The following is a 20,550-nucleotide window of genomic DNA, read 5'->3' as shown; positions in this document are numbered from 1 at the left end:
TTGATGGACTAACAAAATAATAAATCTAAAACATAAAATGCATAGTTTTCAATAATAATAGTCTACAATTCATTTACAATGAGTAGAATATAATGGGGTATGATTAATCATTATAATCAAGGATCAATATTTTGAATCATATCAAATTCAATCAAATAGCTTGAATCACAGCTAAAATCAGCTTGTCTAAATACTGTTGAAACCAAAAAATTGCAACCACGCATTTCTTCCCTTTTGACTGACTTTTTATTTAACGTGAATCTTACTGTATAAATAGTAAGGTCTACATTATAATGATATTATTTGATTGACATTGGTGTTGTTATCCTTTTCTATCATTTGACTATGCTGGTAGTGATAACCTTCTTCACCTTCACTACATTGCCAGATTGTTTTATTTTAATGAGTGACAATCAATAAACAGAATATCCAATTTCAGTCATGATAATTTATTATTTTTCAATTTTGAAATATACTTCCTCAATGAATAAAATAAAATTGAATACTTTGAACAAGAATGAACAGTTGATATTTTATACTTGTGTATTTTGTATATCCTTTCCCTTGTTGACATCATGCTCACGTGAAGCTCTGTATGCAAATATATTTTCAATAACATTGTACGACGGTCAAAATTTATAGCAATAATTTTTATGATTAAAGCGAATCGAATTTTTGTCGTCCCATTATCAAAATCTCATAGCAAAGATGAAAACTGATAGAGATGGCATAGGCAAAATTATTCTTTTCGTCTGCGCAACGTCCATTATAAAATTGTCTGGCCCAGATCACCGAAGAATCACAAGACTTACGAAATGGCTACTATTCTAAAAGGTAATTTTAATTTAAAATAATATTGGATACTGTTCAAATTTATCACTATGCTTAATCATTATCAAAGTAACCTTTCTTCCATATTTTGAAGTTGAATTAGAAGCTATTGAACAGGCCTTACATTTGACCTTTACAACATTAGTCTGTATCATAGCCTAAATCTCTCGTATTTCTTTATCGAGATACTTTTATTGAGCTTTGTCAATATTTAAATGTTCATATATCTCAATAATGTGTTATGGATAATGAGTTTTTACAGCTTGTAGATCTAATATTTATATTCCATAGACCTATCTTGACTGTATGGACCATTCAAGTTTAATCGGCATCGGAACAGCTAATGGTTTATATTTGGAATGTAACTCGGTGATAAGTTCAACTAATAATAAAAGTTATATGTGATACTTGAGACCTTGATAATAGTTGAACTGAGCAAAAAAGCATTATTAAGCACAAGCATTTCAATGACCGTAGTTTTAGTACTCGCCGAGTTGACTTCCAAAATGTTCTCCAATTGGCCATTTTTACACTTACTATTTTCTCGCGACAGGAAATAAAGCTTTTTTATTGGTTGATTGGGTTAGTATATTTATAATCGCCGGTACGACAGGAATGAAAGATCTTTTATTGGTTGATTGGGTTAGCATATTTATAATCAGAAAGCTTTTTGTCGTGTCGGTCCGGCAAGAAATCGGTAATTGTGAATACAGCTAAATCTCACCAACAATAATTCTCAGACAATGGCTGTTTTCACACTTACCGATTTTTCGCCGGCACGACAAGGATAGGAAGCTCTCAGATTAGCTGATAAGGTTGGCGTATTGAGAATTGAACATTGGCCGCTTTCATACTAACCGCTTTCTTGCCGACAAGTCGGGATGGTTTTGGGCCGGCATCGTTAAAGCATTCCACACTCTAACGATTGCTGTAAGCTTAGCACACAGAAGGGCTTTGACCATTACATAATATATTACAAGAGCAAAATCCATTATGATTTTACCTTTCTACTTTTACCTTTAAATTTGCTTGGTAAATTACTGAAACTCTAATGCATGATTTCATCAAGCTACGTATATGCGTATATATTGAACATGGTTAAGCCGGGTACATTTTACAAATGTGCACTGGAAGTGCTTTCTATCAATAGTAGTAACTATCGCCATAGAAATCATAATATGCACTCGCTGTAAACCGTACCTGGTTTGAGCCAAATGTCTGGCTCGAGTCCGAGTTTAGGGGAAAAACGGTCTACCCAACCTCAAACAGGGAAAATCATGTTCAAACATGACTGGGACACGACTGGGAGCGAGCATGACGGAGACACGTGACACAATATCTGTTGGTCCATATTTAGCCGACTGCTTTGGTAAATGTACCCCACACGACACCGGGCTAGAATCTGGACGATGTCGGCCGATAATCGTGTAAAAGTGGCTAATCGGTGTTTAGTCGACGAGAAAGTGTAAAAACAATCATTTTGACGTGACAACGTCTTATAAATTGGTTTGCCGGGTGACACTTCAAGAAACTGCGTTACGTTCCCACGTTATGCGCTCACAATGAGAGCGAGTGAGAGCGTTCGTTTCGGTTCACGGTCGTCTGGAAAGAGCACGAATAGGAGCAGTGGCGAGCAACGCAGCAGCACCAGCAGCCGAAGCCGCAGCCCGAAGGCATTCACCTGGAGAGAGAGTGAAACGGAGCAATCTCCTGCAACTGCGCCACTACTTAGTGAATAGGTTATGTGAATAAGTATAAGTGAATAGGTATAAGTGTAAGTATATGTATAAGTGAATAGGTTATGTTGTAGTAATCACAATGTTGTGGTAGTTTTCAATCACAAAAGTAGTATAAATCGTTTCTCAGCCAATAATAATTTGTTTAACTTGAAAAAATGAGCGCGACTTGCTATGTAAAAAATTGAATCGAGCACAGTTAGCCCGCCTAAGAGCGAGAGAGACAGAGTGATTTTGTTGAGGATGTGTGAAGGTAAAAATAAAATTTTGTTAATATGAAATTCAGTGCGAGACTCTTTGTATAAATTAATGTTTTAAATATAATTCTTTGTATAAATAAATGTTTTAAATTGTTACTATTATTTCATCCTTCTTCCTACTATAGGAATGAATATTCACATTAAAATAATTATTTTACCACTCAAAGTCGTTGTCACGTAAAACTTTCGCCCGTATACCAACTTTACAGGCAACCATGCAATTTTTTTATCTTTTAAATATTTTACACAATTTTTTCCAAATTGATTCAGGTCTTATGGACGCTGCCAAGCCAAACCTGGCCACCTTCTTGAGGTACGCCAAAGCTGAGCTGACCCCTCCCTCACCGCGTGATATTGGCCGCGTTCGGGAAGGAATCAATGACATCGTCTGCGGAGCCAAAAATGGCCGTTGGAAGGAATTGACCGTCAAGGTGAGACATCATCAAACTACTTACTCTCGATATAAAAATATATTTACAGGGAAGGCAATATTTTTCATAAAATGTTAGGTGAAGATGACGTAGCTATAATTGTCAAAAGAAAAGATGTTCTACAGTACAACTATAAATTGCTTGAAAGTGAGGCAGACAAGATTGGTCTCGTAATCAATTAGAATAAAACAAGATAAAGAAGTCAAAGCAAAGAGTTTTGCAGAGTCTAAGGACCAGATCGTATTTAAACGTTTTTTTAGGCATTTTAGAGTTGACAGGGCAGGAAGCTCTCCGATTGACTTATTGAGTTGTCGCCTGAAAAAAACGCTCAATGTGGTCTGGCCCTAAGGATCGATAATAGTTTGTTTGAAGGGGTGAAAAACTTTAGTTATCTGGGTGTTGAATTAAATAATCAAGATATGATGAGTACCAGTATTAAGCAGAGAATATTTTCTGAAAATAGAGCATATTACAGCAACATAAAGCTTCTAAAGAGCTCATCAGTAGAAACACCAGATTTATGAAATCCTTACAAGAGCTGCTGTTACCACTGACTCTGGATGTTGGACTTTGACCAAGTATACAAATTGAAGTGTATTCGAACGAAAGGTTCTTAGAAAAGTTTACGTGCCTGTTAGAGAAGGAGAAGAGTGGAGTAGAACTAATGCTGAACTTGGAAAATTAATAAGAGGCCGTAGTATAGAACGCTTTATAAAGGACACAGAGACTAAGATGGTTCAGACATGTTTACAGGATGAATGAAGACAGAAGCAAAAAATAGTGCTCAAAGAGAAACTTCACTCGAGAAGGAAAAGGGGCAATTCGAGGAGGAGATATGATTTATTAAGGATTGAGAAGATAGATTGGAGACAAGAGAGAGAGGCTTGGAGAAAGCTAAGCTTTCGATTGTATCACTCTTTATCAGTGATTGATTGAAGACAAGAGAGAGAGGCTTGGAGAAAGCCAAGCTTTCGATTGTATTACTCTTATCAAATTATGATGCTTTATCAAAAGAATACCATTTTTTGAAATTAGTTTTTAAATATCCTTTCTAATATTATAGAGGGGTTTCTCTTCTAGACATTTTAAAATCTTACCTGATCAATAGGAACAACTCTTCGAAGATTCAACACCAGTAGACTTCATATTTAGGATTACTTTATAATAAAATATACATTTATTCTTTCGCCATCAGGTCTAAACACTTTTTGATATAGCTACTGCTACTTTTGATACTTGGCTGTACCATTTAGGTCCGTTAGCAGTTGAAACTTGATCCAGGATTAAATCAAGCTATGGTTGTATATTTTGTGCTACATTCTCGAATTTTAACCACCATGTGATTCAATTCTATTTAACCTTAAGACAGTCGCGCTGTTGTAAAAAGTACAAAATTGTCAGTTTTTTGCTGCACAAATTCTATTGAATGGGGAGGTGTCGGTGAATGAGTCACCTATGCATTCCAAAACTTTCCCCCCATCACTCCACTGAGTTGCAGTATTAACCGAGCAATGGATCAGTCGTAAGGTGCCATTTAGTCGCGACAGTGCATGAAATAGGGAAAGACTGTATACGGGGACTGTAAACGAACCAATAACACAGAATTGATGGCTTTGCTTGATGAACCTTATTGGGGTATGAAATGGTAATCATCCAAATGTTCATAGGCGTAAAATAATCCAAGAAGATGGGAAAGTAATTATACAATTAATATGTTTTGACAGTAAATAGAGTACATAATACTTGGAAAATTGGATGTTGTACAAAATATAACACGCGACTGCTCGTATATGATTGAGTAGGGCGCGACTACCGGAAGGTTAAATTTGGATGTGGAGCATTTGGCATTAAAAGTGAATTTTCTCTAGCTCATGAGAATTTATAGATTCCGGGGACTTTACCTGGAATGGAACTTGAAGAATCAATGATAGTGGTGCAAGTTTCAAATTATATTCGCTATTTCTCATTCCTTGGATTTGATGTGTATTAAATATGATTTTGTTGGATTTCTATTGATCTATAACGTTGTGAATTGCAGGAAGCTTGGCTCAACACCTTGGTGGCCACTGAAGTTGCCTGCTGGTTTTTTGTTGGTGAAGTAATTGGCAGAGGTCACTTCGTTGGATACAAATTCCCCAATGAACATTAACAAATTCATGAAAATTATTATTGTAGATTAAACTGTTCAATAGGCTAAGGTATTCAAATTTTAATTATGTAAAGAGAATAAATCATTAATGAATTTGAGTCTTGCATTATTCATATCCTATTATATTAAGCGAGCAATTTATGTATATTTGTATTTTTATATCTGGTTATTTATGTTTAACGGATCTCGAAAACGGCTCTAACGATTTACACGAAATTTAGAACAAAGTAGGTTTATGATATAAAAATTCGAATGCACTAGGTCTCATCCTTGGGAAATCTCGCTGAAAGAAATTAAAAGGATAATTCATCCTTGGCTGAAACAGCTGTGGATTGTAAAAAAGTGAGTATGTGAAAAATCAAAATATCGCATCCCCGAAATTCATAAGATGACATATAGCTAGCTGTGAAATATAAACACGATCATTTTAGAAAAGTGTTCTGTTGATCAATAAATAAAAATAACGAGCGAAGCTCGGTGCCCCGATATTAACTTATATTATAGAGTGGCGTAAATATGGTTGGACAGTTTGTTAAAATAATAGAAATAACAGTCAGACGTAGAACAATAGTTTTAGATATTGGTATCACTAGTTATCAATAGTTGGTAAAATTATGCCATTCATAATATTGTAAAATACATAAAAAATATTGTACGTATTGTTTGTATCAATAATAGTTTAAAATAAGCTTAAATCTAGTCTTGTTTTAACCAACAGTCCAGTGACTTTGTATTATAGTAACCACTCAGTATTATATTTATTTTTATATACTAGGTTATTATTAAACAACAGATATCCTTAAGGTAAATGAGTAGAATAAATAACAGAAGTGAATGAATTATTGGAAATAGAATAGATTTTTATTAACATTTTGTGACACATAATCAATTTGTCGAATAGTTTTTCTACTAAGATACAATTCTATGCCTTCAAAAACAATTGTGACGATCCACATATGTCTTTAATTAAAATGATTTTTTAATAGCATTTCACAAACAATTTTTCTTACAAAAATGGTTTTCGACAGTATTCGAATATTCAAGAAATGAGTATAAAATATATAACAATAACAATTCAACATTGTGAACAAAATATACATATAATAATGCTTGAATTAATGAGTAAAAGCAGAGTTCTCCATTTCAGAACTTTTCAAGATTTGGAAATTTACTTCCAATTTCAATTAAAAAACCTATTTGTCCAAGAAACAAGTAATGTTAGAGCAGTGCGTAAAAGTTGTGACATTTTGTGTGAGAGTGAAAACTTTCCATTGAACCAAATGGCAGTTGAAGGATGGTACGAGCGCAAATAACATGAAATGCAGATTTCAATGACAATCTCAAAGTTGAAAATCGTGCATTTTGCAACAATATTACTCTCATAATAATTAGCTTTTAGTTGCATAATATTTTTATTATCAATTTATCATTCAAATGCAATAGAATCAATGTAAAACTGATATTTAGTTTCTCGAAGTAAAATTGATGAATAGTTTAAATCAACTTACATTTTCAGATAACTTTTAAAAACATCAATAATTTGCAAATAGTAACATATACAGTATATTCAGCCACTGAGTAAACTTTTGCAAAATTCCTTTCTAGTTTGATCATAGATTTTAATTTCTTTTCAAAAACTAGTTTCATCACTCAAACCATAAAATAATTCTTGAACAAATCAAGAATTCAACTCAAATGTAAGTCTTGGACCAAAGATTGTAAGTCTTGGCCATACTTCGCATTTAGATTTGCAATATTGATTTGAGAAGAGATTTTGTGACGGAAATTTTCACAAAATTATATGATACAAAATAAAAGAATGTACATGGTAAATGCAATCATTATTTTCAAATGGTAACAAAACTGAAATTCTCCAAGTAGTAAACCGGCTACTAAATTCAAAAATTGAATTATATTCAGGATATTCAACTTTTGCACTAGAGTAGAACAGGTAAGAGTTGACGTTAAACATCAACACAACCAAAGAGTGGATGGTAGATGGTAAAGCAAAATGAGAATTTAGGAGTTGTGTACGATTGATTTTAAACATCAATAACAACATCTAGTTTGTAATGAGGATAAACATCAATTTTGCCCTTCAGTTTGTAATAAGGACAACATTAATTTAGCCCTTTCTGGATGGATGTAGACTGGCTTGCTACCTGCGTCCTACGTGTGCTTTGCACAGGAGTCCAGAATTAAAGAGTGAAAGGGTCTAGTGCATAAGAAGGCCTTAAAACTAGTTTACTTTGAATAGTGCGCGTTTACATACATAGACGCACTATAAATTCGAATTCAATTTTGAATATTACTGGCGAAGTAGGACGTCCAACCCCAAGCGGCGTGCAACCACCGTCTGAGCATCAGCTGCAGCTCTAAGCGAGTACAGGTGAGCCATTTCGCGCTCATTCTTCGCCAGTTCCAGTCCTTTGTTGAAAAGCTCCATTGCTCTATTCAAATTGCATCTGTAACAGAAAATAATACTAACTAAATTTCTGTCACTCTAAGAATTTTTGAAAGAAAAATTATCAGGCGAATATATGGGGGTGTCAACGATAATGGAGTGTGGAGAAGAATATCGAACAATGAAATAAAATTCTTGGAGGTGAGGATGTGTCCGTTTTATTAAATCACAAAGATTTCGCTGGGCTGGTCATGTTGAGAGAATGGCAGAACATCGAATGCCAAGAGCAATTTATAAGGCCAGGATGGAGGGCAGAAGACGACAGCAGAGACCATGCAACCGATGGAGAGATGAAGTGGAGGATGATCTCCGGAAGATGGGGATAATAGCATGGAGAAGAAAGGCATGTGACCGTGATGTGTGGAGGGCTCTTGTGCGAGAGGCTAAAGCTCACATCGAGCTGTAAAACCAGAAGAAGAAATTTCTATCATCCAAAAACATTGCACAATAACAGAAACATTGAAAACTATAGTGAGGTCCACGGAAAGTGGGAAAGATAAGAGATCAGCTTAGCTGATTCTCTGCTTTGCCACTGCCTTCTATAGAAGATGTCTGATACCGGTATATCCCATGGAATATTAAGGGCCGATTGAGTTAGCGCCTAAAAAACGCTTAATGTGGTCTGGCCCTATTTATTTTTGTTTTGAAATAATTCTATTTTATTCATCAAGAATAAAATAATTTATTTTTCAATTATTTTCTAATGAATTTTCATTATTGTGGTTAAATATTTTAATCAATAATTATATTTCTACATCGTTAAAAAACGATCTGCAACGTTGCGGAGCGAAGCACCTACTTTGTCGAATGATAGACAAGGATAGCAACACCAATGTTAATCAAATACTGCCGTTAACATGGACCTCACTTTACATTTATATCATCCAAAAACATTATACAATAACAGAACAATTGGAAACTAATACAACTGGGGGGCGCCTGGAGAACTCGCTCTTCTGGAGGCCATTGATTTCTATTTCTGAGACTTCCACACTCCAGAAATGAGTGTTATTCACCACAGCATCATAACTATACTCCGTACAAAATAACTTTTGACTTTGAGGAATATTCTGCGCAGAGAAATGGAGGGAGATCAGCCAATTACTAATGGAATGGATAGAGTCCTAGGTAGAAGCGCAGTAGCCAATTTGTCGATTAGAGTCAGTCGACTGAAGGCTTACAGAGAGGAAACTTCGTAAGTTCAACATGAGCGCTTGAACACTTACTAGAAATTAGAGATGCTGGCTCGTTCAGAACGGCAACAGCACCGCTGTTGTATCCCTACCTTTCTATACCTTCTCTGCTGAGCATTTCACTCCCAAGTCAGAAGTAATTTTGTACGGAGTATAGTTTGTGATGGGAAATCTCAAAGCAAGCGCGGAAGGCACGTTGAATATACGAGCGAGTGGGCGAACTTGACAAAATAGTGAACAGCAAAGGTTCACTACTCTCTAAATCAGATAGTAATGGAAACTGACTTAATGAGGATACAAATATGGTGAACTGACCCTTCAGATGCGACCCCTACCGCGTCAAACTTCAAAATTTTCATATCAGTATTCCTGGACCGAAAATCAAGCGACGAAGCAGTGTGTCATTCCATAACCTTGATCTTTGGACAACATTAACATTTTATAAAAAAAATTTGAAGAGAAATAGTACAGGCTCAGCCTAGTTTTTCCTCCAAAGGCATGATTATAGTGTTTTTATACAATAAATGAAATAATAAATGTCCATGTAAAATGTTTGCCCACAATGTTTAGTTTATAGTCTGGATGATTTATTCAAGTAACAACTTCACTTACCGCTGAATTTCTATCTGAGCTAATGTTTCATAAGCCAGTTCCAAGTTTTCATCTAATTCGATGGCTTCTTCGATGAATTTAATTGCCTTTTCTACGTCTCCGTGAACTTGCAGATGGAATAGAGCTGCAAAATCCCAATAAATTATGTTAAAACATATTATCATAAATTTAGAAAGAATACTGAAATAAAGCTTAAAAATCTTGATAAAAGTTCTTGTATTTTTAAGAAGCCAACATTTCAAGAAATGAAAAAACTTAACTAAGTAACATAACTAATTGATATGATACACATAGATATTTTTAATTACAGTATAGAGTGGAACTCGGCCCTTCTAGATAAGGGCCATAGAAGTTCATTTTTTCATTTTCAATTTTTTTTTATTCAATGAAATGCATTACAAAATTGCTCCCGCTCAACCTCATTTGTTTGGATTATTAATGAAGTAGAGATAGTGTTGATGAAATGAGATGATTTCCAGCTTCAAATAAAATACCAACCTCTTTGAACTCTAGCAGTTGTATTGTCCGGATGATCTTTAATCAACTTCTCGTACAAGTCACCAGCTCTAGAAAAGTCCCTCTGGCTGTTGCAAACCTACAAAAATTGAAATGTTCATGATGGTAATGATTCACAAAAATATTAATAATAGATACTTTATTCAACAATATACACAATTTCAAGAGATTGTTAAATAATGCATTTCAATTAAATTGGCACAGCCAGCAAAGCGAACTCATGCACTATCTGTAAGTAAATTTCTTTATGAGAATCTTTTGGATTGGTATGATTGTATGATATCCTATTATATTAAGCGAGCAATTTCTGTATGTCTGTTTATATTTTTATATCTGGTTATTTATGTTCGGATCTCGAAAACGGCTCTAACGATTTTCACAAAATTTGGAACGTAGTAGGTTTATGATATAAAAATTTGATTGCACTAGGTCTCATCCTTGGGAAAACTCGCTGAACGACATTAAAAGGATAATTCATCCTTGGCTGAAACAGCTGACACTTTCGTCGTCTGTGGATAGTAAAAAGTGAGCGAGTCATTTTTATTTATTGATAAACAGAACCATAGCCTACTATAGATAGAAAGCCAAAAGATCTAAAGTAAGCCATGACAACACAATTCTCTAAAATTATCGTGTTTATATTTTACAGCTGGTTATACGTCAGCTTATAAATTTCGGGGATGCGATATTTTGATCTTCTACAGAATCACTCGCTCACTTTTTACTATCCACAGACGACCAAAGTCTCAGCTGTTTCAGCCAATGATGAATTATCCTTTTAATGTCGTTCAGCGAGTTTTCCCAAGGATGAGACCTAGTGCAATCGAATTTTTATATCATAAACCTACTAGGTTCCAAATTTCGTGAAAATCGTTAGAGCCGTTTTCGAGATCCGTTGAACACAAATAACCAGATATAAAAATAACCAGATAACCAGATTTAAAAATATAAACAGATATACAGAAATTGCTCGCTTAATATAATAGGATAACGAGCGAAGCTCGGTGCTCCAATATTGATATTTCTAAACAGTCCAAGCATGTATACAGCAGTTTCAAGAGCTCTGTTAACAAAATTAGGCAATAGACTGATTTTTCTTTTCCTAGTATTGTTTGCGCTATCCAATAGATGAATAAATAAAATTAATGTTGAGAAACGAAACAAAAATGTGATTAAGGCAATGCCATACCTGGATAAGAATGTTGTGAGCTTCAACACAGTCTGGACGCTCCCTCATAACTTGGGTGAGCCCCTCAATGGAGCGGGATATGCTTGCCATGTCGCCCCTATCAGCTGCCAGCTTGTAATCGACGTAATACAATTGTGCTTTCACTATCGGAAACCCAGGAGTTTTCTGCAGAGATTTCTGGAAGCATTCTCGGGCCTCCTCCATTCTTTCCATTAGCAAATACACCTGTCAACAATAATTATAGTGGATGAAGTTTTAGCGACAGTTAGTGCACGCTTGAGAGTTAATGTGAGAAAAAACTAAGAGGAATCAAATTAATAACCGGGTTTGAGGCCCGGTTTCTAGGATGCTTATTAAATATAATTGTCCATTAGATCTACATTAAATCTATGGATTTAATGGTTTATAAAATTTTATAATTGATAATAATAGTAATTTTATTAATGGAGACAACAGGATGAACCCATTTTTATAATAATAAAAGAAACTGGGCTTATAACTAAAGAAATTAAATAAAAAGACTAAAAAATTGAGTATATCAGAGATTGACAATGGTGTAACAATCGAAACCGGTCTTTCTAAATTTTAATAAAATCTGTGGTTTTGACAATTTCTTAGTCTTTTTATGAATAAAATATGAATAATTACCACAATATCAACTTCTCAACTATACAAAAAGTGAACTCAAGAAATCATGAATGGGCTACAATAGGAAGGTAAACCTACCATCTAACGAAAAACCTGCAATCAAGTGGTGAAACTAAGTTATAGATTGACAACAATTTAATAAAAACAATATGAAAACTTTATTTCTTAAATTCTTTATTATAATAAAGGGTACTACAAGTTTTCATATTGTTGTTATTATAATAATGGGTACTACAAGTTTTCATTTTGTTTTAATTAATTTGTAAAAAATGAACTTCATTCAAGTGAAGTGTTTTATTGACAATATATCGGTATATACTTCTATCATATCATTCCCTGTGTCTGTTTACTGTATTCATTTTCACAAAAAATTATCTTTTCGATTTATTAGATTGATGAAAAACTACTCCAAGTTCAATCGTTCAAATACATCGGTTGAAAACAGTATTTATCAGAGAATTTCGATGGAGCCTATAATTAGATGGATGATATTAACTGACTGACTAAATCTTGATGAGAGACTATAATCAGATGGATGATATTTACTGACTGACCTGTCCCCTGTGATGATATACATCGGAGTTGTTGGGATCCAAGGTCTCAGCTTCGGAGAAGTCGGCCAGGCATTTCTGTGGCAAAGTATCGCACCTCTTGTTGTTGATTTCCAGGGCGCTCAGCAGGTCTGGAGTCTCGATTTGCACGTGGATCGCTGCTCTCTTGATCAACGCGTTCACTTTTATCTGTCAAGAATACACATGCATCAAATCAATAGATAAACATACAATCAAATCAAATTAACAATAATGAAATTCTATTCTTTATTATAGGTTGTGAGTTAATAAAAAAATACGATTATCAGCTAATGTGACAATCATTCATTTTTTATTGGCTGAGAGTGATTTCCTAAAAGCTTCAGGCTTGTATGTGGGTAGGGTAACGATTAAAGTGGGAGAACAGTCTTAGGTAGGTACTTTCCGTAACCACCTTTCATTTTATTATAATAAAAAATATATGTATAATATTAATTAAAACAGGAAACAACACAGATAGATTATAAAGATAGATTAAAGTTATTTTATAATTATTTAATAAATTTCTAATAAATCTATCGATTTTATTTATTCCTTTTCTCAGTGAATAGATGCATGTATTTCTTTCTTATTTCCTGATTTTCTTTTAGTGTGAAATTGTGAAAATATGACTTTACGGACGACAGTATGACTTTAAAACAGACAACGTACTGTCACCGCTCGTAGCTTGGCCTCTGGAAGTTATGCAGTCGATCTAGTTTTAGGCGTGACATATGGCACTGGAGAGCCAGGTAGCGTGTAAACAAACGCTGTGGTATATTTGCCTTCGCCAAATGTAATTGAGCAATTTCCATTCCACCAAATTTGTAATTTAACCAGCTATTCCACAAAATCACTATAACTATTTTAAAACTAATTTATTAAACCGCTATAACTATTTAAAAAAAAACTACTAGGCTAACTCAATGAAAAAATAACACAACATTTCGACGTTTACTCCGGTCAGCTGCGGAAACAAAACTGAAAGCTGAATGGTGAATAGCTTTATTAGTGAGCACGGTTTGTAGTCACACTACCGAGTCGTCAACAACATGGCGCCACTCGTTCATTTCCCCCCTACACCTCACACCTCAGAAGCCAAGTTACGAGCGGTGGACAGTACGTAAATGCGGCAAGCCTCACCTGTCCGTCATATGACCTGCACTACCAACACCCCTCTAGCCACAGAAGAATCTAATATTTGCAGTAGCAGAAGTCTTAGATTTACAACATTTAGGCTAATTTTGATTTTCGTTTAATGATTATTTGAAAAGACTTTATTCTATTCTACATTCTGAAAATCCAAATCAATCACCTAATTGTTCGCATAGATTTCGCAAAACCATGTCTGCAAAAGCTAAAAAATTATCCCCATTTTGTAATCTATTATGATTGGAACCCTACTTCCTACAGCCATTACCATGTCGAGACGCTTAGGCTAGGCGCACACCAGTTGGTCAAGACAAGACAAGACATGATCAGACACGTTCAGTCACAATACTTCACATAGTTGCTTATAGTTACAATGACTAATCAGTGTGATTTGCGTCATAAGCAACAATGTGAAGTATTGTGACTAAACGGGTCTGATCATGTCTTGTCTTGTCTTGACTAACTAGTGTGCACCTAGCCTAATCAGTGTGAGTTGCGTGATAAGAAACAATGTGAAGTATTGTGACTAAACGTGTCTGATCATGTATTGTCTTGTCTTGACTAACTGGCGTGCGCCTAGCCTAAGAGAGAAACAGATAACTACAGAATAAAATTGATATGGGCAATTTTCCTAGTGCTTTTGAACCATAAAAACCTATAAATACGTGGGAGTTTCAAGAAATAGGTACCCTTATTACGATCAAGGACTATCACTGATCATCGAGCTCAACACTGATTAGTTGCCATAGAAACAAACGGTTATAATATTCAATAATTATTTTTTTATTATAGAACACTGACTCATATAATCAATTGAAACGGAAATCAAAAACGAATTTATCGTAATAGTGAAACAGTACAGAATTTAGATTACCTTGACATCGTTGCAATTTCCATCAATGATCGTTGTGAAGTCTTCCAATGATTTATTCTGGTTGCCAACTAGGAAATACATGGTGCCACGGAAGAGGAGAGCCTCGTGAGCTGTCTTGCTGGTTGGTGCTGAAATCTTCAACTCTTCGGTGCAAGCGTCGAGCACCTCATCGAACATCTCCTTTTGGAAAAGTCTCTTCGCTTTCGCCAAGCCTCTGTTCTCATCAATTCCATAAAAAAGTACAACAAAATGTTCAAATCAGTGTTGGTTTAAAAATTTATCAACCCAAACTAATTTTCAAATTATTAAAATAGTTCAACAATTGAAGGGAAAACAAAACTCCTTCCAATCTAAACATTTTAAAATATTTTTTAAAGGAATATATAATATTTCAGAAAGCAATTAGCTTGCTACATTAAATACTTCATCCAACGATTTTTTTTTCAAGAAGATCCTATGTAAACAGTAGACGTATGTTCCAAAACCAATACATAATTTGCCTGTTTTCACAATGATGTTACGAGTCATCAATTCAATATGGCTGACTGCTACTGCGCACTCTGAATTATAGAAATAGACTTCTGTAAAGATTGATTAAAATACAAAATTCAGTATTTAGAACAAATAGAAATTTTTGGTTCATTGGTAAAATATTATACTCGAATTAACTCATGTATTTGATCTGAATTGGGTGAGGCGACCTGAATTATTGATACATATTGGTAACATTTTGGGGTGACATTGATAGGGAATGAATAGATAAAGTAAAAAGTAAATTCGTATGGCTTTTGTTGGTGGGGAGTCCCTTGCGGGAAGGTCCCACCGCCTGAATATATAATTTAAGCCGTCAATGGGCCTTACGACTGTCATACTTTAGCAGGGACCGACAGTTTAACGTGCCCATCCGATAACACGGGAGTGATCTGGTTAAAAAACTTTTGGTATTGAGAGGGTTCGAACCCGGGATCACTATGCTGCTACGCAAGCACTCTATCCACTGGACCACGGATCACTCCAATGAATAGATAGTTGTGTTGAAAAAAATCATTGAAATTTTGTGAGCTTGAGAAGATGAAATAATAATGAATAAGGGAGACACACCTCAGCTGTTGCTCTTCGACTGCATAGATTAAATAATCAGGTTCATCGTTATTCAAGGAATTCATGATAGGATCGTTACTGAAAGCACAGAAATATCGCTTGACGACATGCTTCGACAACTTCGCCGGCCTCTTATTGGGCAATGCCTCTTGGGCGAGTTTCTTTCCTGTAAAAATTACAACATTTATAAAAAACTTGCACTGTTTAGAAACAACACATCAACAATACAATAATTTTAAAGATACGAAAGTTTAATCACATTACCTTACAATTACGAAAATTGATTTTACATTGATCAAGACAGATTCCAGTTAATTAATTCAATTACATTGAGATAAACTTGGGAGGAATGCATGATAGATTAATTTTACGGATGGAATGCTTTCATTATAATATTCCAACAGCATATCTCAGAGCAAAACACATTTTTTTTGATTTGCTCTAGTTTTTCTATAGATTTTACAATTTATTGTCTACCACCTGGCCCAAAGATCAACCATCCCATCATAACCTTCCTTCATCCAATTCTATCATACCCATTTCTCCTTCACTTTTCCTGTTACCTTTTTACAACTTCAAGGATTGAAGGATTTCCTCGTATATGCATAACCACAGTTGGAAATACTACCCTATTTTTGTACCACAAATCCTCACTTAGTATATCATGAATTTTGTTAAATTCAATTCATATTTATTGCATGTATTCACTTTGTATTGTTCTTGTGAGTAAACAATGAATAAATAAATTATGTAATCCTTCATCCTTGCCTATGAAGTTACTACTACCACCAGACAGACTACCATTCACAAGAAATGGTGGAATAAAGATATTCCATCATACTTTCCTTCAACCCATTATATCATTTATCTACTTCTGCTTCATATTTCCTGTTACGACTATTAAGATGCATCTAAAGTATTTACAGAAGTTATCTATTATCAGTTTATATTAAGGCTAGTTACACCTTCGGTAGTACGGTTTTTTGATATGTATTATCAATATTTTCATGGTTCCTTGATTGACATTATGTTTTTAAATTATTTCATCCAGTTAATTTAAATTTTTTCAAACGTTTCTCATGAACTCAAGTAACTGATTATTAGTCATTGATATGTATTTTTAATGTTTTTGAATTGACAGATAGTATGTTAAACATTTGCCGGAAATTCAACTCACCCAATTTAGTAAGAATCCTGTCAGCTGCGGTCATGCTGTTCTGATTTTGGAACTGTTCAAGGATGCAACAGGCTGTCACGTCTTCCAGGCTGCTTTTGAGATTATCCAACTGCTCATGCGCTTTGGCCCGTCTGTTGAAAGCTTTCACATACTTCGGGTCGTAACTCAACGCCTTAGTGCAGTCCGCTACAACACCTTCGAAGTTTCTCTGTAAATCAGTGAAAATATCGTATTATGAATGATCTTCCAACAATAAATAAATCTTCAAAAATAAATTCATTGAGTTTAAATCAATTTGATGCAGATGAAGATAGGCTTTAAGTATTATGCAGCTCACATGATTTCATTAAGAGTTAATCCACCAATCAATAGCTATATTGTGATCTTTTCCCCACTTCCTCGCCTCTCATAGCTAGGAAACAACTTCCATAATTCTCCCGTAGTTTTTGTAATTAATAAATAGATAATAAGACGTTCATTTCCAAACCACAATAAAATAATACATAACATAAACTAAAAGTACGTATTTGAAACACAAGACCAGTTGAAAAGGAGAGGAAAAATTGAGCACCTTGGGTAGAGAAACTTTCAAATGTGTTTTATTACCTATTATATTTATAATATAATAATTATAAAATATTAACTCACAATTTGCTCATATGCAGCAGCTCTGTTCTGATAGAATGTTGCAAGGTTTGCAGTATCATTTTCTGGACAAACATCAATTGCTTCAGTATAGCATTTTATGGCATCTTCATACTTTCTTTCTCTGAAGAGTGCATTCCCAGAGTTTTTCAACGAAATCGCTCGTTCTAACGGTGACTGGAAAAGAAATAGAGTTATTTAGCAAAAATTGTAAACTTAATCAGACAAGGTCAGATATTGTACCGCAAAATAAAAGCGTTAGGTAGGTTAAATTGTACTTTCTATTTGATCATCTGGCAACCTTTGCATTCAGTATTGAAAATTATTGGATTATGAGCGCAGTCCATGAACACAATGCAAGAATCTGGAATCTGGTTAGATTGGAGCAGCATTACACAGAGATTACAGAAACACAAAATACATCAGTAAAAAAGGTGTTTAATTCTCTTCCTCATGGAATAATTATTTTAGAAATATAAAATAGGCTACCCAAACTTTTTTCAAAAAAGGTATTATGCCACAGCCTCCTCTAATAAATATAATGTACAAAAATTTGATAACACTCTTCAAATAGTTTATTACAAGAAAATTGTCGATTTCTTTATAGAAAACGTGGCTAATCGATTTATTATTATTATTGTTATTCATGGCGCTTAGTTGTGTATATGTGAGCTTCATTGAAACTCACACAACATGCCTCCTGTCAATTACATATATGTTACATACAAGATTGATTTTAATATTTTCCAATATATTAATTTTTTTAAAAACCTATACGTCTAAACTACTAGACAAGGACCTCATTCCCTCTTCAACACTATAGGGACAACTCTTTAATAGTATATCACTTATTTTATTTTTGAATACTTTCAAATTAGTCTCCGTTTTCAACTCGTTTTTCAAAGAGTAATATATTTTTGTGCCTGAATATAAGGCTCCCTTCTTATAGGGGGTAAGTCTGTGCTTGGGCAAATAAAGATTGTTGTTACGCTGAGGAAACCTGTGAATGGGATGGTTGTCAGCAATTATCTCCCTATTTCTTTTCATGTACATTAAAATGTCAACCATATGTAAAGCTGGAAGGGTTGAAAGGTTAAGTCTGCATGGTTCATGAGTGATGTGGAGAATGAGGAGACCCAAAAGATTGAAGCTTGTCACGAGAACTGCCTGACTCTCAGAATCCAGTGAAGCTGCTGGGTTTTGTCTTGGATTGCAAACTCAGCTGTAACAGTTATATACAGCAGGTAACCAGTCTACTCTTCCGCATTTGCTTCCTGCTGCTCAGGATGAGGGACCTGGTGACTGAGAGGTATCTGGTAATGATGAATCACGCTCTCTGCCATTGCCATATCAAATTGCTCCTAAGGGTTCGTTTAAAAGGGGCTGTTGATGTTCCGAGACTTCAAAAGAAGGCTGTAAGAATCATAACAGGCAGCGACCATCTTGCCAACTGTAAGTCTATCCATGCTAGTCTTGGTGTACTGACGGTCATCAGCCATTACATCATCCTGTGCTTGGTGTATGTCAAGAGGATACAGCTGCCGATAGTGACATCCACTACCACAACACCACTCGCCGTGAGCTGTTTGATGTCCCCAAGAGACGCCTCCACAGATCACATGCCAGTTATAGGATTTCTGCCCTGAAATTCTTTAAAAAGCTGCCTCATAGTGTAAAGCAGTTGGATGAGACCACCTTCAAGAGAACCGTCCGGTAGCTGCTGTGTGACAAGGCATAATATATTGTAGGCTAAATGAATTTACAGGTGATAATTTCAATTTTTACTAGAAGAGGTCACTGGATCGCAGCGATCTGAATGGTTACAGTATGTGTTGAGTTACGTGTTTTGAGTTTTATGTCGCCATCAATACCACAAGTGTGGAAGCAGCGAAGGTACCTATTTAAAAAAGTTGCTGTTCTCAAATATAGAGCAAAAAATTTGTCGGCGTGAACTTGTTGAGGAACATTTTGTTGGAAACTTTCTTAGTGATTTCCACAGTGAGTATGAAACAAAACATTTTTGTTGAAAACAAGGATTTCTGTAAGTTGACGCCTTTGTTTAAAAACTCTATGGTGTAAAATTATTAGCTTTAAGGGATGCGCCATGTTACAAACCTTATAGAGTTGTCCTCTTTTGATCATTAATGTTGAAATATAAATATGACCTAGATGACTTATTGTCATTTAGGAAAAATTTGTAACTTTTTCGTCGTCAACTTGTAGAAATACTTGTTTTCAACAAAATGTTTGCTTCCCACTTCGCTTTCTAGGCAAAAAAACTCTTGTCCTAAATTTGAGAACAGCAACTTGTATTCTACACAGAGAAATCGACAAATTTCTAGTAAAAAAACATTTGAGGACAAAATTTTGTTGACATCTTTGGTGTAAACGCAGCTTTAAATTTTTGCGTTGTGGGTCAAGTTAACCTAAAATTAGCATAGGACATACCAATTTCTTTGCAGGCTTTTCTTCGATTTCATTTTCTATAACAACGGGCGTTGTGGGTGAAGTTGAAACAGTTGATGTAGATTTAGCACCTCCTTTCTTTTTGGAGTCATCAACAATACTATATTTGTTAACGTAGTACCAATAACCCGCAACTGCAACAACTGGTGTGCCGATCACAATTGACCATTTAATCAGTGACGATCTCTCGGTATCCATTGTAGTACACTAGAGTTTTGTAATAATCACATTAAAATACAACCGAAAAAGGAACCACAAGTTATTCCAATTATACTTTACTGATAGGGTTTAACTTATAATAAGGTTTTCACTGACACTCATGTGCAGCTGGTAAAATTTACGTAAAGGGGTACGAATGAATGATATTGAGTGGAGGGTGGAGAGTGACTGAACTAAAACTGAACTGAAACACACTGAAACTGGATACGAAAATGCTGTATGCTGCTGTTTCTCCATTGCACCAATGGACGTTTTTACACACAACGACTTTTCAACGACACGACCCAGACACAACCACACGACACAACAGCTCAAAAT

At 34.9% G+C, this 20,550-nt stretch overlaps 2 protein-coding genes across 2 annotated transcripts; one reads left to right on the top strand and one right to left on the bottom strand.

The window, feature by feature from the left end:
• Window positions 1-557: 557 nt before the first annotated feature.
• On the top strand, window positions 558-5,505 carry LOC111046602 (ATP synthase subunit g, mitochondrial). The gene is made up of 3 exons (XM_022332182.2): window positions 558-834; window positions 3,098-3,258; window positions 5,297-5,505. The coding sequence occupies exons 1-3, from the start codon at window positions 816-818 to the stop codon at window positions 5,405-5,407; spliced, it is 291 nt and encodes a 96-aa protein (XP_022187874.2). The 5' UTR covers window positions 558-815; the 3' UTR covers window positions 5,408-5,505.
• A 737-nt stretch (window positions 5,506-6,242) lies between these two features.
• LOC111046610 (mitochondrial import receptor subunit TOM70) lies at window positions 6,243-20,539 on the bottom strand. Its single transcript, XM_022332194.2, has 10 exons — window positions 19,996-20,539; window positions 17,551-17,724; window positions 16,903-17,110; window positions 15,726-15,891; window positions 14,625-14,838; window positions 12,584-12,769; window positions 11,382-11,606; window positions 10,175-10,271; window positions 9,677-9,800; window positions 6,243-7,872 (listed from the first exon to the last, which is right to left on the bottom strand). The coding sequence occupies exons 1-10, from the start codon at window positions 20,209-20,211 to the stop codon at window positions 7,716-7,718; spliced, it is 1,767 nt and encodes a 588-aa protein (XP_022187886.2). The 5' UTR covers window positions 20,212-20,539; the 3' UTR covers window positions 6,243-7,715.
• Window positions 20,540-20,550: the final 11 nt, after the last annotated feature.

The sequence above is a fragment of the Nilaparvata lugens genome, chromosome 5, assembly GCF_014356525.2.
Source record: "Nilaparvata lugens isolate BPH chromosome 5, ASM1435652v1, whole genome shotgun sequence".
NCBI classification, from domain to species: domain Eukaryota; kingdom Metazoa; phylum Arthropoda; class Insecta; order Hemiptera; family Delphacidae; genus Nilaparvata; species Nilaparvata lugens.
This window is presented reverse-complemented; position numbering and strand designations above follow the sequence as displayed.